A 25,775-nucleotide genomic window follows, 5' to 3' on the forward strand; every position below is an offset into this window, starting at 1 on the left:
ACATGCTTGCTGGACTCACACTAGAGCCCTAAGTGGTCATGTAAACAGTCTAATGGCCCTGAGCACGGAGCCCACACTCACCCAAGGAGAGACACAACGAGGTCCTTAAACTAAAAGCCCTGGCCAGCCCCAGCCTAGCTCCCTGCTGTTTCCACTCCATCCAACATCTGACTGCAAACCTAAGAGACCCAGCGTGAAATCACTCAGCTGAATCCTTCCTTAATTCCTGATGCATAGAAAAACGGAGAAAATAAATGATTATTGTTTTAGGCCACAAATTCTGGGGATGATTTGCAGCAGTAACTAACTGAAACACTATGTTTCTGGTAGAAATGTAATACGAGTAAGTATAATTTAGATGAGACCACAATTTCATTTTCCATTCACCTGAACCAGAAATATTAGGTTAATAATGAAGAAAGTATACCAAATTTTTATTCCCCTGGAATTTGCAAATTTTTCAAACATTGCTTTTTTAAGGCATTGAGCTATTCCCTGTATTCTGCTTTACCTGAGTCACATTCATCATATCATCATTAAATATTCAGATGACTATTTCCTATCCCTACAAAACACCATTTACTTATAATTGTACTTAAATAAGACTGCAAACAATAAAACCATAAAATCAATGAAGATGCATGTTCCTTTATATTTTATTTACCATACAGAGAATACAGCAAACACTGGAGTAAGGCTTTTTAATAATTTCTGATGTAAAGTTTAACACTTAAAATTATGTTTGCCCGCCCCCCCCATTCAACATGCAGATTTCATTTATTTCCAGATACAGTGATTCTAGAGCATTACACTCTCTGGATAGTTTTATAACAGAGCATCCTTGCCCTGTTAATACAATTTCACAAACTGTGTACAATCATGGTATACTACCATCATTCAAAGAGTTCCCCCAAATGAATAAATTCACACAATATGAACACTAAAATGTAAGTTTTTAAGACATCATCTTCATAAGCCAAACCACAAAAACCCAGGTTCTAGTTTTAAATGTGTTTATGAAGACTGCTGCTAACCTCAAAGCATGCAGATGTTCATGACCACCTAGATGAAGCTGGATATTGAAACTCCTTCAGTAGGTCCAATGATGCAATTTTTCACTCATCCCAAGTATCTCCATATTTGTTTACTTTGACTAGGAAAAAAGCACAAATAATTGATGATTCCAAATAGTCATAAGTAAAAGGCACTATTTTATGTTTGCTATTATTATGATTTAAAGTTATGTTTCTCTCTGATTTGAAAAAATGCACATGAGAGTCAAACTGTAATTATAAAAGGGGGCTGGCTAGACTTTTGTGAACTGGAGGTTAGACATAAATTCTAATGCACTGTATCAAGACCTTTACATAAGTATTAGATCTGCATAACAACCTTATAAAGAAAACACAATCCCCATTCTAAGGAAAACAGATTAGTAACTTGCCCAAGGTACAAGCTTAATCAAACAGGTAGAACCGAAGTTTGGACACAGTTATGTTTAGGTCCAAAGCCTGGGTGCCTTTACAACTTTACCGACTAAGTGAGTGTGGTATACATTATAGCACATACAAAAAAGTCACCAGCAAATGAAAAGTAACAACAATGATAAACATTTGAATGTTGTTCTTCACAAAAATATAGTAATAGAAATGGTCAGATGTGATTAATTTAATCTCTCCCAGGAGCTGAAATACCAGTACAAGAAGGAAATGCTCTCCAATATTCTTGCATTTTATAAGAAATATTTTCAAACATGTTTTTCTGTCTTTTCTACTCTTACTTTTAGCTTCTCTTCTACATAGCCTTCACCTGTGAATTATACCTCTTCAGAAGTATTCATAACAATGTGAAGAAGCAGTTGTCAAAATATAACTAGGGACCCCTTCCCCAAGACTCTTTCAGTAAGTCTATGAAGTCAAAAGTATTTCGTTATTATACCAAGACGTTATATAAACTTTCCCCTCATATTCTGCCTTTTCCCCTTGCTTTCCTTCCCTCATGTGTATAAGGCAGAGCTTCTGGCAGAATTCTCATGAAGCTACGTGATGTGTAGTGACATCACTGCTCTGACAGCTAACTGAAAATGTGCTTAGGTATTTAAAATTTCTGCCATAATTTCTAATTAGGTAAATACCAATAAATATAATCCACATAAACTGAAAACTTTTAAGTGACACTTTCTGACATAGTGAATCTACATTGTACTGTCAAATTTCTGTCTAGATTCTAAAACAGAACATCCTAGAAAAATCACAAAGTGTTTCATAACTGTTTTTTCTTTAAATTATATAAAGTGCCAAAAAAAATCAACTTTCTTTTTACAAAGAAAAAAATTCTTTCACTTTACTGTGTCACATAACAGAACTTTAAGACTGTTCACAGCCAAAACCACAAATTCAACGAATGCCACACATCTACAATATTCCCTTTTCTTAGTCTTGACATACAATAGAAATGGTTACAAAAATGAGAAAACTAACTGCCTGCCCTCATGGAGCTTACAGTCTAAATCCTCAAATTAATTAGCAGAACAGAGTACTGGTAAGTCTTTACATATTACAGAGTAATGACCACTGAATGCATAAGGTTTACATTAATTTTTTTTTTTTTTTTTGCGGTACGCGGGCCTCTCACTGTTGTGGCCTCTCCCGCTGCGGAGCACAGGCTCTGGACGCGCAGGCCCAGCAGCCATGGCCCACGGGCCCAGCCGCTCCGCGGCATGTGGGATCTTCCCGGACTGGGGCACGAACCCGTGTCCCCTGCATCGGCAGGCGGACTCTCAACCACTGCGCCACCAGGGAAGCCCTACATTAAATTTTTTATGACAAACATTAACAAATATCATTGATTACAAATCTATTTTAAAAGTGTAAAAAACAACAATAACATGACAGAGGTGGATCACTGTTATAAAACAGATTTCTAAATGAAACAACTACTAACAATCAGAAATAAAACTGGCTCTAAAGGAACGATCATAATAAAAAATACTAAGGATTTTTATTTATTTTTGCATTCTCTGTGGCATACTGACTCTCAAGAAGGTACCAGGGACCTATTCCCTCCTTTGATTTTTAAAGTAGTAAATAGAAAACTTTTAAACAATGACACATCTTCTAAAATTCCTCAAGAAAGACATCATAAAATTCTATATCGAAACAGCTTCAAACCCCTATTCAAAAATGACCTCTTCTGCTAGCGGTAAATTTTTGGTATCAGAAAATTTACTTTGGGTAATGCACAGCTGTTCAAAAAGGACTTAAACTGTCATTTAAAAAATCTGTATATATTAATTAATTATAGAGTAAAAGTACTGTTAAAAAAAGTCAAACTCATTTTTTGGAAATGCCCTAAAAGCTGGTTTGTAAGGCATATAACTCTATCTTGACTTCATAGATATGATATAAGAAAATCATTTTATTACTCAATCAGGACTCTGTGGTTCTGCCACAAGTGGCATTACAGCCACTAGGTCACCAGGTCTGGTTTTATGCAATAGATGCATCATTTGAAAAATGATATCAGTTCCCAGGGTGGCTTCTCATAAGGGAAAATAGTCAAATGTTTGTATAATTTCTACACTGTATTACAAAACTAGTCTTACCGTCTTAAGTTATACTACTATTTGGACTTCATTATTTTCTAACACAAAATGGCCTTTGGAACACTTGAAAAAAGGAAGACCTAATAACTGGTAAGTAGCTATTCTCTGAAAAAAAAAAATGTTATTTTGGTTAATTGCTTGAGGCATTAAATCACACGTTAGTATAATTAAAGTTTTTAACTAATGCTGCAGTTTCCAATCCTAAAGCGTAAAGTGATTCAGACTAGACTATCATACCTTCTTTTTTGGGCATTCTTTCCTGCATAGGCCTGACTGAGGGGTCAGTCTTATGTGTTAAAGTAACTTCATATGACTCTCTGTTCTTATTCCTTAATTCCTCATATGTTATATTTTTTCTTTTAGGACTTTCTTCAATGTTGGGATCAGGTCCTAAAACAACAAACAGTTAATAAATGGTGATAAAAGGATGGAATAAATCCAAAAGCAGCTAAATTTTACAAATATGCTCCTTACTTACAAAAAAAATAAAGTAAAACAAAGGATCAAATTATTACCAGCATTCCAAAGGTACTGTATTTTCCCCAAGGTAATTATAAAACTGAAATCTATTTCCTCTTATACTTTGAAGCTGTTATTTCTAAAATTTAAAATATAAAAAAAAATTTAAAACTAACCATGGCCAGAAGAAGAATGGATATAATATAAACCAGCACAATTCACTCATTGAAATGCCAGTGTTCTAAACTGGGAAGTTATTCATACAGCTTATATAAGTAAAGAGAAATACTTTCTACTAGTGACAACTGAACAAAACTTGACATAGTATAGATTTTATTTAGTAATATTTCCATAGTTAAATGTTCCTGTATCCAGAGTCCATATATGCAAACAACTCCAGTTATTAAAAAGATATTTACCTTACCCTCTTTATATTTAAATAAAAACACTTGAAAATAGCTATTGAAAATATTACATAGCCTTTAATCAGAGTATACATCATTTTCATATTCAGGTCTAATGGATGCAATACTGAGGCAGAAAAAAGTGGCAACTTTTACCTGGAGAACCAGCATTTATTCTTTCTCTCTCCCAAAGAAAATCAAAGTATGATTATGTATTATCAAAGAGCCAAACACTGATATAAAAATAAGGAAATTGTTATTCTTAATACTGGTTGACAGGACCAAATATTGAACATAGTTTATAAAATAGACAGTCAGCAAGGAAGGCCATATAAACATTTTTAAAGAAATTAACTAATGCTAACATAACATTCAGTGAACTACTTAACTTACAAAATCTAACAGACCACTCCAAAAGTAATATTTTTCAGAGGTTTTTAATGAGACAGAAATTGTGCCTATAATTTTAATAATATAACCATATGAATTTTTTGTAAGTGGTACTATTGTGCAACTCAATGGTAAGATCCCAGTGAATAATCACAATTTTCAAAGCAACATAACTATACACTGAATGCATTCAACTACAATCTTTTACTACAAAATACACTTGCACTGATACAAAGCAGAGAGGATTTAAATTTCTAATTAGTTCTAATATTATATAGCATGGTTGAAAACCATATTTTTCTTGCTAAAAAAGAAAAGTATTGAAACTGTATACCGGGTTTAAAAGCACTTTGCATTTCATTAGTAATAAGTAATTATTTAACTCATTTCCCTTCACCATAAATGATATTTTTTAAATTCTGAAGGGAACAGTATATACTAGATTAGTAGTGAGGAATTCTAGGTTCTCATTCCCACTCTGCCGACATTTAATGAATGTCCTTGGGCAAATCACTAAACTTCTTTGAGTCTTCATTTTCTCAATTGTGAAATATGGAAGTTTGAACTAGATGATCTATCACTAAAGTTCCTTCCAGGTCTAATACTTTTCCTTACCAAAAAGAAAAATATTTCATTGTTCTGAAATTCTGTGACAAATTATGAAAACATAAATTAGATAGAAGATTAGGGAGAATTTTTTCCACTTATAAAAGCCAAATGAAAATATCTTGCATTATGTAGGGAGCATGATTTACTGTAAAGAGCTGGAAGGAACAGGAAAATGTAAAAAAGTGTTGATTTAAATCTAACTGTAACACACTACCTACAGTCTCATAGCAACTATGAAAGAATGCTTTCTGCTTTGAAAGATTAATAACTCTTTCAATTCCTGGTAAGAGAAAGCAGAGGACAAACAGGACAAACAAAAAACGAGGATGTCCTGGTTAAGGGAGGACTGCAGCTGGGGCAAAGCAAAGGAGGCCACTGTGGGCCCATGTGGGGAACTAAGAGCGGCAATCTTGAGTTAAACAAGGGGGGGTCAGAGTAGCAGAGCATGGATGGATGGATGGCTGCAGTGAAGGACTTAAAATATATTAGAATTTGGGCCTTGCTGTAGTCTGTGGGCAGATACCAAAGGCCTTTTTGTCTGTTTTCATTTGGCAAAGAAATTATGTAATGTGGAATGAAATTTTCTAATGGAAATGCAAGGAAGGATGCAAGACATAGCAAGGAAAGCGTTGGTGCCTGGCTAGAATAGAAGTAGAATGGATTTGAACTTGGGAGACTGGGGAAACGGGAGATGCAGTGAGGGACAAGGACAGCTGACTCTGGAGATAAAATAATGTCTTTAACCATTCTTCCTAAGCTGCCTACCTCCTTCCCTTTCTGACTAATCAGATGTCTTTGTTTCCAACCATTCAGGAAAAAAAAAAAGTTAGTTAAGGATTAAGAGACTATCAACAACTTTCATCCACTTAAGAATCTCTTTAATTTTCTTAACTTCCATTCTCTCCTGTCTCTTCAGTTAATACCCCCCTCACCAACCTGGACTCTTGCTCTAAAAGCAGCACTGTCCAATACAATTTTCTATAATGATGAGAATATTCTATATCTGTATCTGCACAGTCCAACACAGTAGCCATTAGCACATACGGCTACTGAGCAATTGAAATGCTGCCAAAGCAACTGAGGAACTGATGAATTTTCAATTTGATTTGATTTTAATTAAACAGCCTCTTATAGCTAATGGCTACTTTATACCCTGACCTACCTAGAACACTTTCCACATCATTTGGAACCTTATTTGACCTATAACCAATGCCTCTCTTTCCACTATATCCCCTCCCTCCTTTTAACCTACATATAGAATCAAATCTCTCCTGTCTTCAACAAAAGAAACGAAGACCCAAATGTTCCTTTAACCTTGTTTACTCCCCATAGTTACTGGCTGATTGTACTTATTTCAAAGCACACGTTTTCAAATACTCTATGAGGTCGACAATCCCTTCTCCAAACCCTCAGAGTCAGAAATACTTCAGAATTCAGAGTTTCTCAGATTTTAGAAAAACATTACCATATATATCCCTTATTACTTAATGTCCATTGAAGTAGCAATGAATAAGCAAACACAGTATTTCTACAACAAAATCTAGAAAAAAATTGTACTAAGATAAATAAACATTATCAATAGAGTTATATCAGTTTAGGTCAGGGCTTAAAATGAGTTCAGGTCAGATTTTTATCACTAATTTAATTATTTAAAAACCTGGTTTTTTAAAAAGCATTTTGGATTTTAGGTAAGGAACTGTAAACTTGTATTTTCTGTTTTTAATTCATCTTTCACTGCGAATTAGACTGAAGAAAGCAAGCAAGGAAGGAAGCAAGAAAGCAAGCAAGCTAGCAAACATCTGTTGAGAGCCTACTACCTTCCAGGCATTACTTCTGATTTCTGTATTTCATCTCACTCCCAAAGTTCTTTAAGGGTATTATCATCTCCATTCAAGAGATCAAGAAACGGCAGGGATCACAAATTACAAGTTACTTGCCTAGAGTTACAATAGCTAGCAAATGTCAGTAATTCATATCCAGGCCTTAATCCAAAGGTTTCACTTAACATTATGTGATCTTCAAAACTAGTATTTACACAAACTTCACAAAGCACTTTCACATGGATTTTCTCACTTGACAACAGTTCTGTAAAGCAGGTAATTATTATTTTTCTCATATTACAAAGAAGCTAAAGTGGCCTTTAAGACCACACTACCAAGTGTAACATTTTTAAAGCCTCTCTGTGGCACAGTTTATCATTTCTTCTTTGCTATTTCACTAAACACGGTTAGTATTTTCAATTAATGGAACATATTAATAATTTATCCTTATATTTCTATATGTTCTAGCAGACAAAGAGTTTCTCAGGGCCAAGAACTAGGTCTTATTCATCTTTATTTCCATACCTAGCAGAGTGCCTGATACCTATTAGACCTCAAAAAATGTTGAGTGAAGGGAGAATGAATTCAAATGAACAACAGAGCAAACAAACATGCTGAGTTTAGGCTGATGGTGGAACATATAGGTGATATCCAGCAGAAAAAGTCGTCAAATAAAGTTTATACATACGTTGGACCATAAAATGCTGAAATTCATTTCAAGAGAAGTTTCTACCTTGGGCAATATGATCAGTAATACCAGTGGGAGTAGATTCATTCATAGAAGCACTGAATGGAATTGGCTCATAACGAGGAAGCACCTCTCTTTCTATGTTGTCTGCTTCTGGGGATGTCACAAAAGATGAATGACCACTCACGTTTGAGTCATATTTTGGCTTCTGAGAATAGTACCTGTAAAAGAAAATCATACTGTATAAAAAACACGGGTTATTGTCTATACCTTATTTAAAGAAGTGTGTTAAGGTATGAGAACTAGTCATTTTCTAAAGGAATCATATAATTTTAACATAGTTATTTAAAACAGTAAAATAAAGTCTGTTTCTGCCACAAAAACATTAAAAATATCTTCTGATCCACTTAAACAACTTAAAAATTGTCACTCTTACTATAGAGAAGAGAAAATATATATCCAATTTTCTAATTATTAGGCTTTAGACATCATTGTAATGTGTTTAAAGTTCTTGGAAAGAAAAAGTACTTCAGATCAGAAAATATGTCCATTTCCCACATTAATTGGGAAGTTACTTCCACAGGTAGCAGTCCATATAAACACTATTTTGCTGAAGTAGATGTAAGTAATACTAGCTTTCATGCGACTTATGCTGTTTGCCATTTATGATAGGACAATCTACCAAATCTACTTAACCACCTTATTATTTATTTACCTACCTATCAAGACAGACAGATTCATTTATCTATACTTACACAATTTCCCTACAATTGTAAACAACAGAAGGATTACAAAGCTGAAATCTGTTAAGAGATGGGATTGATAATATTTGGGAATTCAAAACAAAAGTCAAATATAGTAACCAAACGTGTTTGACAAATTAAAATCTCTCATTCTGGGACATGAACTCGCAGTAGAATGCAACTCTATACTTAAAACAAAAGTAAACAAATCTTGTTCTACTTTTGAAAACAAAATTAGCTTTAGCTTGCAGCAAAATGACAAGTTTCAAATGTTGCTTCAGTTAGGCCATGTTTCATGCCCTCAATTACGGCAATATCTAGTTATAATTTTTTATTTAAAATGAAAAACCTTTAATAAGATCTGAATGGCCTACCCAGTTGGTGAAGATCGTCGTGTCTGTCCTGATCGTAAAGCCTCTCCAAGAGGGGAATTCTCAAGATTCTTGAACTTCTCTTGGCAAGTTTTCACATAGGAAAGCTTTCCAGCAAAGTATCCCATGATGCAAGCAACTTTTAGTAAAAATAAACAAAAAGTGTAACTCAATATGCCTCTTTAGACAAAAACCTTTTCTAAAAGAACATTTTAAAAAATGTGGTTCTTGGGCTTCCCTAGTGGTGCAGTGGTTGACAATCTGTCTGCCAATGCAGGGTCCACGGGTTCGAGCCCTGGTCTGGGAGGATCCCACATGCCATAGAGCAACTAGGCCCGTGCACCACACTACTGAGCCTGCGCGTCTGGAGCCCGTGCACCACAACTACTGAGCCTGCGTGTCTGGAGCCTGTGCTCTGCAACAAGAGAGGCCATGATAGTGAGAGGCCCGTGCACCACGATGAAGAGTGGCCCCCACTTGCCGCAACTAGAGAAAGCCCTCGCACAGAAACAAAGACCCAACACAGCCAAAAATAAATAAATAAATAAATAAAAATTTTAAAAAATATATGGTTCTAAATATGTCTTTGGTGTGGAAAAACTGGGATTTCCTGAAATAATGGAAAAAGTACCATATTAAATCACATTCAGAGTTCACAAAAAGAGTCGGTAGATATAATTCACTTTCACAAAATAAAATAAGTTAAAATAAAGCTGCTGTAAGATAAATTCTACTTTACTAATTACTTTATTAATACAGATAGGAAAAATGTGGTAACAGTATAATGGAATGAAGAATCAAAACAATACAGTTCTAGCCTGGTCACAAGGATTTAGGCCATTTCATTCCTTATAAAATGGGAATCACACCATTTGCCCAGCTAATTTCATAAGATTATTTTTTAAATCAGGTGCAACAAATGCCTTAAAATAATATATTATGAAGTGTACCTAAATATGGCTATTGTTGCATCTTTATTTAATAGAGACTACCCTGGAAAGATTCATAGAAAGTCTCAGGTACTCCTTTTCAGGGCAATTTAGTATCTCTTCTATCAACCATATTATAAAATGTAAAGAAGCTATGCTTATAAATGTAAGTTATGTTTATTTACTGATTGTAAATTAAAGAGGTTTTTAAAAATTATGCTTTATTTTAAAATACACTTTATTTTGATTAATCAGAATAGCTGGACAACTTTCCTTCCTCACAGACCAAGAGAACTTACTTTCAAATTTTATATCTTTAATTATATAATTTAAATTATTATATCTTTAATATAATAAAGATATAATTATTTAACAAAATAATTTAAAATAGTTCTATTGCATTATAAAAAGAGAAAAAAAGCCTCTTTCAAGTAGCTCATGATTTTTAATTCTAACAATAAAATGCCCAAGTAGTCCATTTGATGAAAAGCTTAAACTAAATGATTTGTTATACTCCAATAAAGATGTAAAAAAAAAAAATACATTACAAATAAAAGAATACTTGATATCAAAAAAAAATGATTTGTCAAAACAAATAACCAAATAACTGTTATTAGTAACACAAAACATTTGATAAAAGCTAGTTATTTTACTTAGGTAGAAAAGCTAAGAGAACTAGTATTGTTCATACTTACATATAAGTTTAGGGATGGAACCATATTTGGGATGACTTGAAAGGATTCCTAAAGATAAAACAGTAAATATTTCTGAGTAACACTGTTCCATTTACATAATTAAGATGTTTTATCTTTTACTGAGGTAAAAGAAAAGCTTTATGCCAAGTTTATGCTAAGAGTATATAAGAGAATGGCACAGAAATTATGGTAAAAAATACAAAGAAACTACTTCTGCTAGTCATTATCTGGTCTTTCATAATGTGAGACAAAAGTAGCAATAAGTTTAGCAGTGCAGTATAAAGTAAGATGTATCTATTTCTCAGCAGCTTTGAGCGACCCACAAAGATACAAGGAAAGATCAGTGCAGATGATCTTTAAACATCTGATAACATTAGCTCTTTCCATAACACCAAAGAAGTCTGAAGCTATTTAAAAGAGAATTCAACATTAAGAGAAATATGAAGAAATCAAAAGACTAATCTATTAGAATAGGTGAATTTAGCAAGATCACTTGATACAAGGTCAATATACAAAATAAAATAAAAACAAAAATGAAAAAATCCGCTATATACCGGGAACAAACAAAACCCCCAATATTTTAAAAACTACAATTTATTATAGCACCAAAAAACATCAAAGCCCCAGGAACAAATCTAATGAAAAACATGAAAGATCTTGAAAACTACAAAATTTACTGAGAGAAATGAAAGCTAAGTAAATGGAGAAACACACCATGTTCATGAACTGAAAGATTAAATATTGTAAAGATGGTAATTCTCCACAAACTCACCTATAAATTCAATACAATCCCAATTAAAATCAAAGAAAGTGTTTCTCCAAATTGAAAAGCTTATTATAAAATTCATGTGGAAACACAAAGGGTCAAGAAAAACCAAGGCAATATTGAAGAACATAACGGAGAACTGACTACCACCAGATACCAATATCTATGATAAAACTATAGTAATTAAGGCAGTGTGTTATAAGTACAAGAACAGATAAACTAATCAAAATCAGAAGAGTCTAGAAACAGACCCACACACACAGTCACTTGATTTATGACAGAGGTAACACTGCACTGCAGTGAACAAAAATTAGTCTTCAAAATATAGTGCTGGGTCAACCACACATCTGTATGAGGGAAATATGTATCAAAACTAGAAACTACACTATCAATCAACATACAAAAGGATGGATAAACTGCTATGACATATTCACACAGCAGAAAACTGTATGCAATGAGAATATATAATTTACAACTACATGCAACAATGTGGATGAATCCAGTGATGTGCTGGTAAACCAGCTCTCCAAATAAAAGGCCCTGATTTGTAATGTTAGTCGATTTCTGTGATGAAATACCTGCCCCATGACCAATTTCAAGCTAGCAATGGTTTAAAAATTGGCTTGCCAAGTTCCTGAAATTTTAATAATCAGCTCTCTGGAGCTGGTACAAGCCAGTTTTAGCATACTACTGGATGAATCTCACCATGTTGAAAGAAGGTACACAAAAGATTGTCATCATGTATATATAATTTTATGATTTAATTTTATATAAAAATAGACAACAGATTTATGCTGTTAGCCTCAGTTCCTTCATTGTATAAATGAACGGAGATGATGAGAAGAAAAGGGAGGATGGTAACAATATCTACATTTATACAAAAAAGTCGTTCCTTTATTCTGTCACCAAATAGCTACAGACCACTTACAACACACAGGCACTACACCCTAGGAAGCAGGAATATAACAGTAAACAAGACACTCTCTTTACCCTCAGAGTTTACAGTCTAGAGAGTGAATGAAGACAAAAAGAATATGGTGTGATGGTTGCTATTCATCCACTCAAATACAGACATAAGTCGAAGATATTGCAGGTTGAGTCCCAGAACCACTGCAATAAAGCAAATATTACAATACAGCAATCACATAAATTTTTGGGTTTCCCAGTGCATATAAAATTTATGTTTACACTATACTATTTAATGTGCAATAGCACTGTCTCTAAAACAATGTACATACCTTAATTAAAAAATACTTTGTGTTTATAAACGCTAACCATCATCTAAGCCTTCAACAAGCTGTAATCTTTTTGCAATAGTAACATCAAAGGTCACTGATTACAGATCACCATGACAAATATAATGAAAAAGTTTGAAATGTTGCAAGAATTACCAAAATGTGACACAGAGACACAGAAGTGAACAGATGCTCTTGGAAAAATGGTGTCGATAAGACTTGCTCAATGAAAGTTGTCACAAACCTTCAATTTGTAAAAAAAACCAGCATCTGTGAAGCTCAATAAAATGAGGTATTCCTGTATGTGAGTGTCTACTAGGTGCACTATGCCCTGTCAGGTGCCAGAGACAGCCCATATTCTAAAGGGAAGTAGCAAGAACGGAGGCAAATACATTTATTGAAGCTAATGTAATACTCTTGGCAACAAATGGTTGCATTAACTACAACGGGAGTGCAGATGGAGACAGTTTACAGAAATATTTAAGAGCTATACTAGCAAATGGACATTCGTTGGACAAAGCAGGTAAAGGACAGAAATGAAAAATAATGTCTCAGTTTCCTGGATGGAGAGTATTGCCATTCAGACATAGGGAAAATGGAGGAATTAATTTATGGAGAAGTGAATTCAGTTTGGGATTGAACTTGAGTTCAATCTGAGGAGCCTGTAGGAGGGCCATCCATGTGGAGATATGCAGAATATGATTCTGGAGCAGATTATCTAGGTTAGAGATAATGATGGGGATTTAGAGCAATAAATGGTCACCAAAGCCCATATATTATTGCTGGATACTAAATAGACTAAAAACTCAAAGGCAAACTAAAACTCTGAAGAACAACACAAGTGAAGGAAGAAAACCCAGACTACAATGTAAGTACCAAGAGGTCGTGGGTTTTTGTCTTTTAGTGCTATATACCAAAAACAGTGTATAGTGCTTATCAGACACTCAAAAAACATATGAAAAAAATGGAGAAGTTGCCTGAGACAGGAGAAAAACCAGAAGAATGTGCTGTAATGGAAGCCATGGGAAGAGAACATTTTAAGGATTGGTTAAAGTTGTATAATGGTCAAGAACAAAAACTATCCATTGAATTTAAGCAACAAAGAGGTTGTACTGGTTAAGAGTTTTAGTACATGTCAGACTATATGCAGAATCTATGACACAGACTGCAGTGGGCTGAAAGAATAAAAAGTGAAGTGCTCAGGACTTCCCTGGTGGCACAGTGGTTAAGAATCTGCCTGCCAATGCAGGGGACGTGGGTTCAATCTCTAGTCCGGGAAGATCCCACATGCCTCGGAGCAACAAAGGCCATGTGTCACACTGAGCCTGTGCTCTAGAGCCCGCAAGCCCTAGAACCCGTGCTCTGCAACGAGAAGCCACCACAATGAGAAGCCCACGCACCGCAACGAAGAGTAGCCCCCGCTCGCCGCAACTAGAGAAAGCCCGCACGCAGCAACGAAAACCCAACACAGCCAAAAATAAATAAATAAAATAAATAATTTTTTTTTAAAAAGTGAAGTGCTCATTCATGAAGTCTGGCTTCAAATGCAGGAGCAACTGTAAAGGGATATAAAAGAAAATTTTTCTTTTTTATGTTGTCAAGTTAGAAATGACCTGAGCATGTTTAAATGTTTTGATAGAAAAGGAATGAGTAGAGTGGGAATAGCTAAGACTATGTAGAGTATGACCCTGTGGATAAAATCATACACAGAATGTTAGGCGTTTTGATTAAATGCAAATTGTTTTGGTGGATTCTGAACTCCTTTTCTAAAGTCTCTCTCAATTTTTTTTTTTTTTGAGATTGACTTCTTAATTAAAACACCTCACCCCACAAAAGACAAGAACCCAGTACAGTTTCAACAATACTGAAAGCCCTTAATTCTGGGAGATAGTTACATGAGTGACATATGACTCAATATTCTTTTCTGTGTTTTTTACTCAAAGTATCAACACCCCAACAACAAAACAACCCTGACAAAAATATAAAGGTAACATGTGACACGCTGTATAGAAAATGTTATTCCACACATCAGGTTAAGTCATTTTCAACAATTTATCCCTTCCAAAAAATGGATTATAAATTCCACTGAAAGGCTCCAGGCTCAGTCACTATGAACAATTTACAGAGAAAGATGTTTATCACGTTGTTGTTCATGGCATGACTTTTGCAAATGAAATCAGAGGCACGGATCACCACGGATGTCAAGTCAAATAATCACGAGATGGTGACTAGGAGTCCAAGAGGATTTTGGCTGTTGACAAAATAATCTGTCACCTCAGTACTAGGTCCTGATATTTTCAGGAGGATTCATGTGAAGCAGTTATACTCTAATAAAGATGTACTCAAAAAAAAAAAAAAAAAAGATGTGTGTGTAACTAGAAAAAGGGAATTTCTCTGGATTGGTTATGTGTATAACTAGCTACATGTAGGAGCAAGGCATTCCCAAGCTAGGGAAAAAACCCAGCAATGGTATAATTTTATTGTTGAAGATATAAGATCTAAGTGAGTAGGTACAATCTGACCCTTCCAATTTTTACTGCTTCTGCCTTACCTTCAAGCTGTCCAAAGTCTCCTACTCTATGTAACCCCCAAAGTTCCAAAATTTTCTCTTCTTTGTAACCTTTTCAAAATTACCATTTCTCCTGGTTCTACCTTAGCTATACGTTTTCATTCCTCCCTGCGTGACTTTGCCACTCTAGCCATGTCAGTCTCCTGACTGCTCACCCAAATAGTCATGCTTATTCTTCTGATAACCAGGTCCCTCCTTCCTGAGATATTCTTCCATCTCTTTTAATCTAAATCCTGCCCATCTTCAAAACTCACTTCTTTCAAGAAATTTTCCTTCATTACAGTACCTCTGCAGAGATCTTCTTTGAAAACCTACAGCTCTTGGAGTCCCTACCGCAAAACTTAGAAGCTTATTAAATATTTAAATTATATTCTCCATTTGCTTCAACATTGTATTCACATTGTTTCCTCACATGAACCACTAGCAGCTCTTAATTTCTTTTGTATAATCCACCCCCGCCCCCAGGTCTAGCTCCAATCATTAATGACTGACAAGACTAAGATAAATAAAATGGGCAGTACAATAACAGACACTATAATTTCTCCAGTCCTAAGTTTTTCCTTAAAAGTAATGTGACTAGGGACTCCCCTGGTGGCACAGCGGTTAAGAATCCACCTGCCAATGCAGGGGACACAGGTTCGAGCCCTGGTCCGGGAAGATCCCACATGCTGTGGAGCAAATAAGCCCGTGTGCCACAATTACTGAGCCCGCGCTCTAGAGCCCGTGAGCCACAACTACTGAAGCCCACGTGCCACAACTACTGAGCCCGCGCGTCTAGAGTCCATGTTCTGCAACAAAAGAAGCCACAGCAACGAGAGGCCCGTGCACCACAACAAAGAGTAGCCCCCGCTCGCCGCAGCTAGAGAAAGCCGCATGCAGCAACGAAGACCCGACGCAGTCAAAAAAATTTAAAAAAAAAAAGTAATCATTTTTTAAAAAAGAACTTTTTTTAAAAAAAAAGTAATAGAATGTCTGTTTCACACTATAGAAACAATTCTAGTCTATAAAACAAGCTAGTCCTAAAAGACAAATAAGAGTATATTACAAATAAGAATATATATCTTGATTTGTTTGCCTTTTTAAAATTCCTGTCATGGTAGCACATTGTAATGAGGTTCTTTGGGAATTCTCCAAACAAAAACAAAATTTTACTTCAAAAAATCCTTCCATTTCCCTCCAAAACTACTTTTTCTCAACTAGTTGTGTCAATACTACTCTCTAAGTACTTCATACTGCTAATATGAAAAGGCTAAAACTTCCTATCTTAGTAACATTTTAGGAGGAGCTAGTTTTTAAAGCACAGTTTTCTAGAATATATAAAGGCCATCCTAAGGTAACCATCCTTTTCTGGAATACCTTCTAATTCCCATAAATTTGTAACTTATTTATTACAAAATAAATGTAATGAATATTTCTACTGCTTACACTACTAAATTTAAAGATGTAGAGACTGATACATTTAATACCCAAACTCAACTTCACTATTTAAACCAATAGAATTTTGGACAAGGACGGACTCTCACTCCCCCCATTATTATAAGACAAAGCTGGTTGAGGGAGCTACGGAACTCCTAGTCTTTAAACTGGTACACAAGAATCAGCTGGAGCTCTATAACTCAAAGACTCTGATTCAATAGGTCGGAGATGGGGCCCATGAATCTGCATTTCTTATAAGCTCCTAGGTGATAAGTTGTATGGATGGTCTACCTAGACCAGGTTTGTCTCTCTGCCTTCCTGTAAACTACCACTGGCTTTTAGTTACTTTCTTGCTTATAGTGTTAATGTTGCTACAGTGCTACAGTTAATGGACATCAAATCCTCAAATTTGATATGTGAGTCTGGGTTCATGGAGACAACTCTTCTGATGTTGTAGTAATTTTTTAGTGATAATTTTTAATATGATACATTACCATATGTCCTTTATCTAAAGATCAGGAAAATAACACATAAAAACACGATGGTATCCAAAGTGCTAAACAAAATTAAAGTTTAAAATATTTACCTTTACTAATCAATCCTTGAGTAATCAACATACTTGTTGCAGCCAAAGGTACAGCTATAAGGGGAAAAAAAATTTGTCAACACCAACAAAAGGAAAAGATTTTGTCTGAGTTCATTAGGATAGATAAATGTATATCAGTAAAACCAGTTACGAAGTTATGTTGCAAAATTAAGATCTTTAAGAGATTTCTCCACTTTTCAAAGCTGTACTGTATATACTCAGGGAAATATAAAACGTATTTTAAATTTAAGAAAATATGACAAATTATTAAACAGTATAATTTAATGGCCACCCAGATTTAGGATCTAAAAAAGCCATTCACTAATACCATCAATTAAAACAACATAGACATAGTGACCAAAAGTTACTTCCGGAGTAAACAGGGGAAAGAATTAATGATGAGGGAAGCAAGAGGCATATTACAAACTGCTCAATTCCATGTACCATGCTAAGTGCTTTTGGTACATTATCATTAATTTTTACCACATCTCTATAAAATGGGTATTATTATTATTATTATTACTATTATCACAGATAAGGAAACTGAAGCTTAGAGATGTTAAGTAATTTGCTCAAGGCCACACAGCCACTTCAATGACAGATTCCAGATTCCAAAGAATTATGTCTGATACTAGATCTCAAGTTTTATTACACTGAGTGAACCGATACACAAGACATATTATTTGCCCAAAATCATATGGTGATTGGGGCAAGAATTAGAAAGCATATATTTTAAATACTAATGCTCTTTCTCCTAAACCAGTGAAATCTGTGAAACTAAATGAAAATATGACATACATATGCATATTAACCCAGAGTGAAAAATCCAAAGCTCTCATCATAATCTCAAAGGGGCTCATAATTTAAGAAATCAGTCTTCTACACCCACAGTGCCCAACAGAATTTTCTTTGACGATGAGTGCAGTCTATATCTGTGTTTTCCAGTCAGGTAGTGTGCAGGAAAGATTTAACATAACAGCTCTAAAACTGCTTTCCTTACAAAGGCCTGCTTTCAAGGTTGGTCCTTAGCTTATATTTGGGAGCTTAACTGGTAAACTGATATAAATCTTTACCTGAATGATAAGTGGCTCACTCTGCCCAAACTGCTTGTACAAGTACAGTTCATACTGAACACTTCCTTTCCTTCTGGAAGTCTGGAATTTTGTTACCTGCTAGGCCGAGTGTGCCCATGTGGCGAGACCCCGATAAAAACCGGGGGTGCCGAGTCTCTAATGAGAATCCTTGGTAGGTAACACCTCACATGTGTTACTACAACATGCAACTGGAGAAATTTAGCACGTTCTTTCTGTATGACACCACTGGGAGAGGACTCTTAGAAGCTTGTGCCTGGTCTCCTCTGGATTTCACCCACACTCCTTTCCCTTTGCTGATTTTCCTTTGTATCCCTTCTGTTGTAAATTGTATTAAACTGAAATAGCTACATGTGGCTGCCACACTGGAGAGTGCAGTTTCAGACTAGGGGTTGGGAAATGCTCTGTAAAGAGCCACGTGGTAAATATTTTAGGTTTTGTCGGCCACACAGTCTTTGTCCCAACTACTCATTTTAAAGCAAAAGCACTGAGACAATCCATAAACAAATGAACACAGCTGTGTTCCAATAAAACTTTACTTATGGATGCAAAAATAGGAATTTCACATGTAATGAAATCTTTTTTTGATTTTTTTCAATGTTTAAAATTGTAAAAACCATTCTTAGCTCGTAGCCATACACAAACAGATTTGGCCCTTGGGCCGTGGTTTGCTCATCCCTGGTCTAGACTGTACATGGGCAATTTAAGAACCAAAATCATTAAGCATCTGAATCATTAATATTCACGATTAAAATCCATAACTCAAGAACAGGGCATTAGCTTTGCCATCAGACACAATTTGCAGAAACCCTAAGGTTTAAATCCTTGCTCTATTACATACTAACAGATTTTACCTTTGCTAGAAGAATGATCTAATGTTAGTTGGTTAAAATGCCTTCATATACTATTAATTAAGGTTTTTCAAAGGATAATCTTTTAAAATTATAGCATCAGTACAATTTGCAATCATCTTCCTCCTTCAGCCTGGTTCAAGAACTGCAACATGAAGAACTGAAGAATCATATAAAGGTAAAAGGCAATGAGTTCGTTGGCCATCTCTACAATGGACAATATTTTCCCCATTTCGCTTCTTAGGTCAAGATGGCATAATGCAAAGAGTAATAGTCTGGTTAAGGAGATTCAAGTACTAGTTCTGCCATTCACCACTATGTCTTTGCATAAATCTCTTAACTTCATGTTATAAAGGGTAATGGATTAGAACTAAGGTCTCTTTCCAACTCATATATTGTCACAGAAAAAGAGAATGGTAAAATTCAAAGAGACTTCAGAGATTATCTAGTCTTCAACCTAATCAGAGTAAACTGATATCCGGAAAAAACAAGTCACTTGCTCAAAGCAACACAGATGGTTAGTTTGTGGTAGAGCTTAGATCAAAATCCAAGCCTTCTAACTCCCAAGTCAGTGGCCTTTTCCATTGTACAATGACTCCCATTCCAGAGTCTATTAAATAATGTTTCTTTAGGCAAATCAATAACACTGCTGACCAAATGCTACTTTATATTATGACCATGGCCCCACTCATATCCAACACAAGGACCCATAAAATTCCTTTAACTCTTCTCTTACACTAGCAAAACGCTTCTCTAAACTCATAATTGTTTTCAATTGAAACTCTTACTCCATTAATCACAAAAGCACTAACATCCATTTAATAGCTTAACACTTATAATAAGTTAAATTGAATTAATTAATCCCATGAGATAGGTTAATATTATCCCCATTTAACAGATAAGGAAACTGAGGCATACAGACATCAAGAACTTCTCCAAAATCTCACAGCTAATATGTGATGGAGCTATAATTTGAATCCAGAGAGTCAGGCCTCAGAGTCTATGCCCTTATAAGTCACTACACTGTCTCATTCGGAAACCACATGTATGAAATATTCACAAAATAAAAGATGCATGAAACAAATATGAATTCATACACCTTCTCAGCAATTCCAGAGGTGGAGAACTACTGTTACATACAATACACATTAAACTAAGCCTTTTATGTAGATTCTTTCATTACCTTTATGTTTGGGCAGATACAACTAGTTGTACTCCTTTTCATCCTTCTAACCCATTCTGCACACTGCTAACTAATGTTCCTTTAAAAATTTACATATCATCCCCTTGGCCTAAGAACCTACAATATATAATGAATCAAACTTTTAACTTATCCTTGCTATTATGTTTATTTTCTACCCCCGACAAAAGAGCTCTGCTCCAATCCGTTCAGCCTCAAGGCTCTAGTAGAGATCAAGTTATTGTAGACTCTGCCTTTGCTAACTATCCCTTTCATCTAAATGCTCCTCCACCATTCTTCATTTGCCTGAAGTCCTATTAGTTGTTAAGTCTCATTTGTTTAACAAAGGCTTTTTTTAAGCTAAATCAATTCCAATTAATTGATCTCTTTTTAAAATTCCTATTGCTGTTATGCACTTAATCTTTCTCAGTGTTTCATGAGTTAGCTTTGTCTCAACTACATCATAAAACTACTTTAGGACAGACTTCCAAGCACAGTACCTTACACACTGTATGCATAAATACCAGGCTGACACACTGTATGCATAAATACCAGTACCTTACACACTATATGCATAAATACCAGGTGACTGATCCTTGTCACCCCCTCCATCCTGCTTTTTTGTTAGAATTACCTTCTTACCTGAAAGGACTGCAGTGACCTCATGAAGCAACAACAGGGTTCTATTCAAAAGGAAAATTATGTTTTGTGTTGCTTTCAACATTCTTTGTATTTAAAAAATAAAATCGTCATGTATATGGTCTCTAGTTAGAAATCAAGAGCTGGTAGTGTAATACCATTTCACAACGATAAAACAGAAACTAACCAGTTTTTATCGTATAATGGTTAAAAGTTTAAGAGTTAAAATCATAAGCCTGTTTCAGACAGACCTGGCTTCAAGTCCAGACACCACTGCTTACCAGCTGTGGAACACTAGCTAACTCCTTTAACATCTCTAAACCTCAATTTCTTCATCTGTAAAGTAAGGGTAATAGTAATCAACCTTATTGGGTTATTTTTATATAACCCATGTACACTCAGTAAATGCTATTACTATTACCAACAAAAATAATTCAGGGTCTTGGAAACAGTTCTAGAAATTATTACTTTAAGATGCACACAATTCTGATCATTTCATGATATATGCAAATGTCAAACCACTACATAGTACACTTGAAACTAACATATTATCATGTATCAACTACAATTCAATTTAAAAATTTTAAACAAAGAAATAAAACGTGTTCAACTCTATTTCCTTAATCAAACCCTTTTACCAATAATCACACTAATGCCAAAAGTCTGCCTATTTCTTCTATGTGAAATCATTATAATTTCAGGTACTAAAGGTCAAATTTTGTTGATTAGAAAATTTAACTTACATCTGAACCAGAAGCTTTCATCACTGCATTCTGCAAAGACTCTTCTTTCTTCCTCTGTTGGAATGTAATCAGCCCCTATGTCTTTTCACCAAGGAAAATTGGCAAACATTAAAACACCCATGGAAAAACTAAGTCTAAAAATACCATAGTCTAAACATTAACAAAGTATACCATTTTTTTTAAATGAAGAAATGGAATAAGTGGCTTGTAAACTTTTAACAAATTTTGACTTCAAACATAAAATTAGTGCTACTGTTCTACTGGCTATGTAGTCAGGACTGCCTACAAAATGGGCTGGGTCCAGTGCAAAATCAAAATTTGGACCCTCTGTTCAAATTATTAAGAATTTAAAGATGCCACAGTAGATCGTTAATGGGTCCCTGTATAACTGCACAGGTCACACACCCTTGAAGCCAGCCCCGTGGCTACTGTTATTCAAGGCAGTGAAAATTTCTCTACATAAAAAGTGCTTCTAATTGTAAATACTTAATTGATAGTTACGGGGAATTGGTCTTGGAACTTCTGCATTCGGCTCTCCAAAATCAGCCCTTCCATTCATCTTTCCTGCATGGAAAACATTTCTTGTTAAGTATTAGAAACGACTGAGATTGGCCAAAGTAAATCAAGGTATAGCATCGTAAAATTACTAGTCTACGTGGCAACCAATCAACAAATATTTACTAAGTACTTCTACATCTGAAGTACTTAAAAAGCTGCCTAAATAAAAAAGTCACAAACCTATTAACTATTTTAGAACTAGTCACTAGGTCCTGTAACTGAAAAAGAAAAGATGCCTTGTAAGTATTTATCAACTGATTATATCAAGTTAAGATAACAAAAGGTTACCAATTTTTTAAAAAGACATATATTTCTTCTGGAGGCTGGTTTATTTCACATTATCCTATATTTGGATTCTCTCAGAAATATACGCCCAATGATTAGGATAATTCTCCAAAAAGAGAAAGAAAAATCCCAAGTCTTTTCTGGGCTTCCACTTTTAAAAATGAAATAATCATCAGGAAACCCCCTCTACAAAGCAGTACTACAAAAAAATGAAATAACAAAGACGTCATATCGTTCTCCCTGCGGTGGGAAGCTAACAGCACATTCTGTAGCCTCTAAACTTTCCTCCCTCCCCAAACAGACACCTAGAAAAATATACGAGATATAAAAAATGCATAGCATTTCAAGAACATACACTTTATTTATCATTATTTTTAACCCATGCGTCCGACCTTAAGAGACCAATAGATTAGATAGCTACGCATTTTACAGAATGTTCACACAGGATCGTGTTTACTCCCATCTTAAAAATAATGTAAATGAAAACAGGAAACGTCATACGCGATGAGAATAGCAACTGCGGCCCTTCCACAATTCACTTACTCAGTAACTCATCACTGAGGGCCTACATGCCAATCCCTTCGCTAAGAAACAAGATCAGAAAGGGCAAATGAATTCATGGATGGATGGAGACTGCTTAATAAACTACTTATACCCTAGAACCAACGTAAAAGAAAACAATGGAAACCTCTTACTTCTCCCAACAGAGAGACTGCTAGGGTTGACAAGACCCCTTCACACAACATCATTTTAATCTCCTAATCCCAAAGAAAAAAACCGCATTAAGAGACCGTCGATTCCTGCACCCCATCCCCCGCCCACCGCGTCTCCCACCTGCAACACCTACGCACATCCGTCACCATGAATTTCTCCCATCCACACCCCCTAGACACGCTCCCTCACCAACCCTGGTCACAGGCACCCAGGAGCCCGAGACCCAAAGGATCGCGATCGGCCCACCCTAGCAGGAGGGAAAATGGCGGAAGGTGCAGGGGAGCGGCTGCCCGCGCAGAGGTGGTGAGTGGGTAGGTGGGGGGCGGAACGGGGCTTTCTGCGTCACCTCACCCACCTCCCGACGACAGCGGCGGGCCACAGAGCGGCGAGCCCGGACGACCAGGGGCCGAAGGCCCAGAAGGGACCCGAGAGGGGTCGGTGGGGGGAGGGAAAGGGGTGCAGGAAACGCCCAGGACCGCAGCGGAGTTGGGGGTGGGGAGCGATCAAAAACGCGACCGCCTAGAACTCACCCAGATACGGGCTCAAAATGACCGCGACCCGGAAGCACTGGCGACCTACGGAAGGAAATGACGTCAAGACCTCCTTGCGGAGTCTAAAGGCGAACAGCTTCGGAATATCTGCGTAGAGCTGCGTTAATCTTCGCCGTCCTCTTCGGTTTGTTCCTCCACCCTCCCCCACTCCCGGCGGCGCTCACGAGCTGCACTGCGGCTACGCGTTCGCCCACTGCGGACCCGAGCGCCCCCGCCCCCGTCCCCGCCCCCCATACCCTTCCTGCACCGGGGAGGCTTGGCTTTAGGCAGTTGGGACAGGCTGCCTTGATCTTCCAGTGACCGGCTGGCAGCCCCCTTTAATCGCTTGTTGAGAGCGACTTTTCTTAGCTTTCTCTGCTTTTAGGCTTTACGTAGTTCATTTATTTGAGTCTCTAGGCTAAGTAGTAGCGAGTAATTATTAACCATGCGCACTTGGCTGGCTGGCTGACTTTTGAGCCTAGCTTCTTCCTAGTTCTAGAAACCTCAGGCATGGTACGTTATCGCTCTCTCTGAGCCTCAGGTTTTTCTCATCTGGAAAATGGAAATACGACCTACCTCATAGGTTTGTTAGGATTAAAGCAACACACCTAAACTAGGCTTTAGCGCTCAATGTTCTCTATTAATGGAAGTGTTTGTATTTGAGTGCGGGGCTGCGGGCTTCTGTTGGTCAGACCGTGCTGTCGCACTCAGCCACCATTCATTCATTCTACAAATATTTGTTGAGTGCCTGCTGTGAGCCAGATACTGAAAGTTATTGGTCATTCAACAGTGAACAGTCGGCCCTATCCGTTTGTTTGATTAACTCCGAAAAACCTCTCCGATATCTTTACCTCTTACTGAGCCCCACTGTCACCAGCCTCATTGCATCTTTTTCACTGCCTCAAATTTATTCTCCCACAGACATATTTCAGAGAGACAGCCTATGGTGATGGATCTGAAACACAAATCCAATCCTGTGGTTGCTTCCTTAGCGCCTTTTGATAGCTCCCATCATGCACAGAATATCAGGCCCTTTCATGGCTTGGCCTCTGTCCTCTTGAGCCTCACTTTCTTCTATTTTAGTGTTCACTGTAGAAACGCAGCCTGCAGCCCTTTGTACTCACAGTTCCCTGTGTGCTGTTGCTCCTGGCATAACCATTCTTCCTGCCTTGTCAATGCTATTGATATTTCGAATCCTGTTTTTCCATTACCTCCTTTGTGAAGCCTTCCCTGAAACACACCCTAAGAATTAATTACTCCTTCTTCTTACTACCTCTTTACTTTGTACATACTTCTATCAAGGCAATGTTGTTCTGCCACTGTATTGTGATCTTTGTGCTTACTTCTGTCTCTATCACAGAGCTCCTTTCAGACGGAGACCTTGGCTTATAAATCGTTATAATCCCAAATAAGATCATCAATATTAATAATTAATATTCATTTTGCTCCTGGGACATGGTAAGCTGGTTCTGGGCTCAGGGCCTTCTCAATGGCTGTTCCTGCTTCTGTAACACTGTTCCTCCAAATGGTCACATGATTTCTTGTCTGTCGTTGCACCAGGTGTCACCACATCCGAGGCCTTCCCTGATCACCCAATTAAAATAGCTCCCCAGTCACTCTCCATGTTACTCCATTTATTATTTTCATAGAATTTATGCTCTAAAACAATTATTTGTCTAATCTATCTCTCTCTCTCTTTCTCTTTTTCTCTTTCTCCCCACTCACTAAAATGAAAGATCCATAACAGTAGGAGCCTGTCTGGCATCAAAATGATTGGCACATAGTATGAAATCAATAAATGTTTCTTAAATGAATTTGAGTACATTTTTTATAAAAGAAGAAACAAAAATAGGAAAATTAGAGGACATAGTGAGCTTTATGCTGAAGCAAAATATCCTCT

General features: G+C 36.3%; 1 protein-coding gene across 4 annotated transcripts; it reads right to left on the reverse strand.

The window, feature by feature from the left end:
• Window positions 1–638: 638 nt before the first annotated feature.
• On the reverse strand, window positions 639–23,950 carry OCIAD1 (OCIA domain containing 1). Of its 4 annotated transcripts, none has more exons than XM_060148213.1 (9): window positions 23,876–23,950; window positions 22,290–22,352; window positions 21,789–21,869; window positions 17,285–17,338; window positions 10,713–10,760; window positions 9,092–9,227; window positions 8,020–8,195; window positions 3,842–3,994; window positions 639–1,153 (listed from the first exon to the last, which is right to left on the reverse strand). In XM_060148213.1, exons 2-9 carry the CDS (start codon window positions 22,345–22,347, stop codon window positions 1,116–1,118), a joined length of 744 nt encoding a protein of 247 aa, XP_060004196.1. In that variant the 5' UTR covers window positions 22,348–22,352; window positions 23,876–23,950; the 3' UTR covers window positions 639–1,115. The 4 variants fall into 4 exon arrangements, with proteins under 4 accessions (XP_060004196.1, XP_060004192.1, XP_060004193.1 ...); XM_060148209.1 differs by lacking the exon at window positions 23,876–23,950 and adding an exon at window positions 23,701–23,869; XM_060148210.1 differs by lacking the exon at window positions 23,876–23,950 and adding an exon at window positions 23,539–23,557.
• Between the last annotated feature and the right edge of the window lie 1,825 nt (window positions 23,951–25,775).

Source organism: Lagenorhynchus albirostris, chromosome 4, assembly GCF_949774975.1.
Source record: "Lagenorhynchus albirostris chromosome 4, mLagAlb1.1, whole genome shotgun sequence".
Taxonomy (NCBI): domain Eukaryota; kingdom Metazoa; phylum Chordata; class Mammalia; order Artiodactyla; family Delphinidae; genus Lagenorhynchus; species Lagenorhynchus albirostris.

Bases quoted from the DNA above. Each gene is read 5' to 3' on its own strand.
- OCIAD1 (XM_060148213.1), bottom strand. From the start codon at position 22,347: ATGAATGGAAGGGCTGATTTTGGAGAGCCGAATGCAGAAGTTCCAAGA. The intron at 3,995-8,019 runs GTAGAAACTTCT...TTGTTGTTTTAG, and splicing joins TACTGATCATATTGCCCAAG to GACCTGATCCCAACATTGAA. The intron at 1,154-3,841 runs GTATGATAGTCT...CTTTTTTCCTAG, and splicing joins AAGAATGCCCAAAAAAGAAG to TCAAAGTAAACAAATATGGA.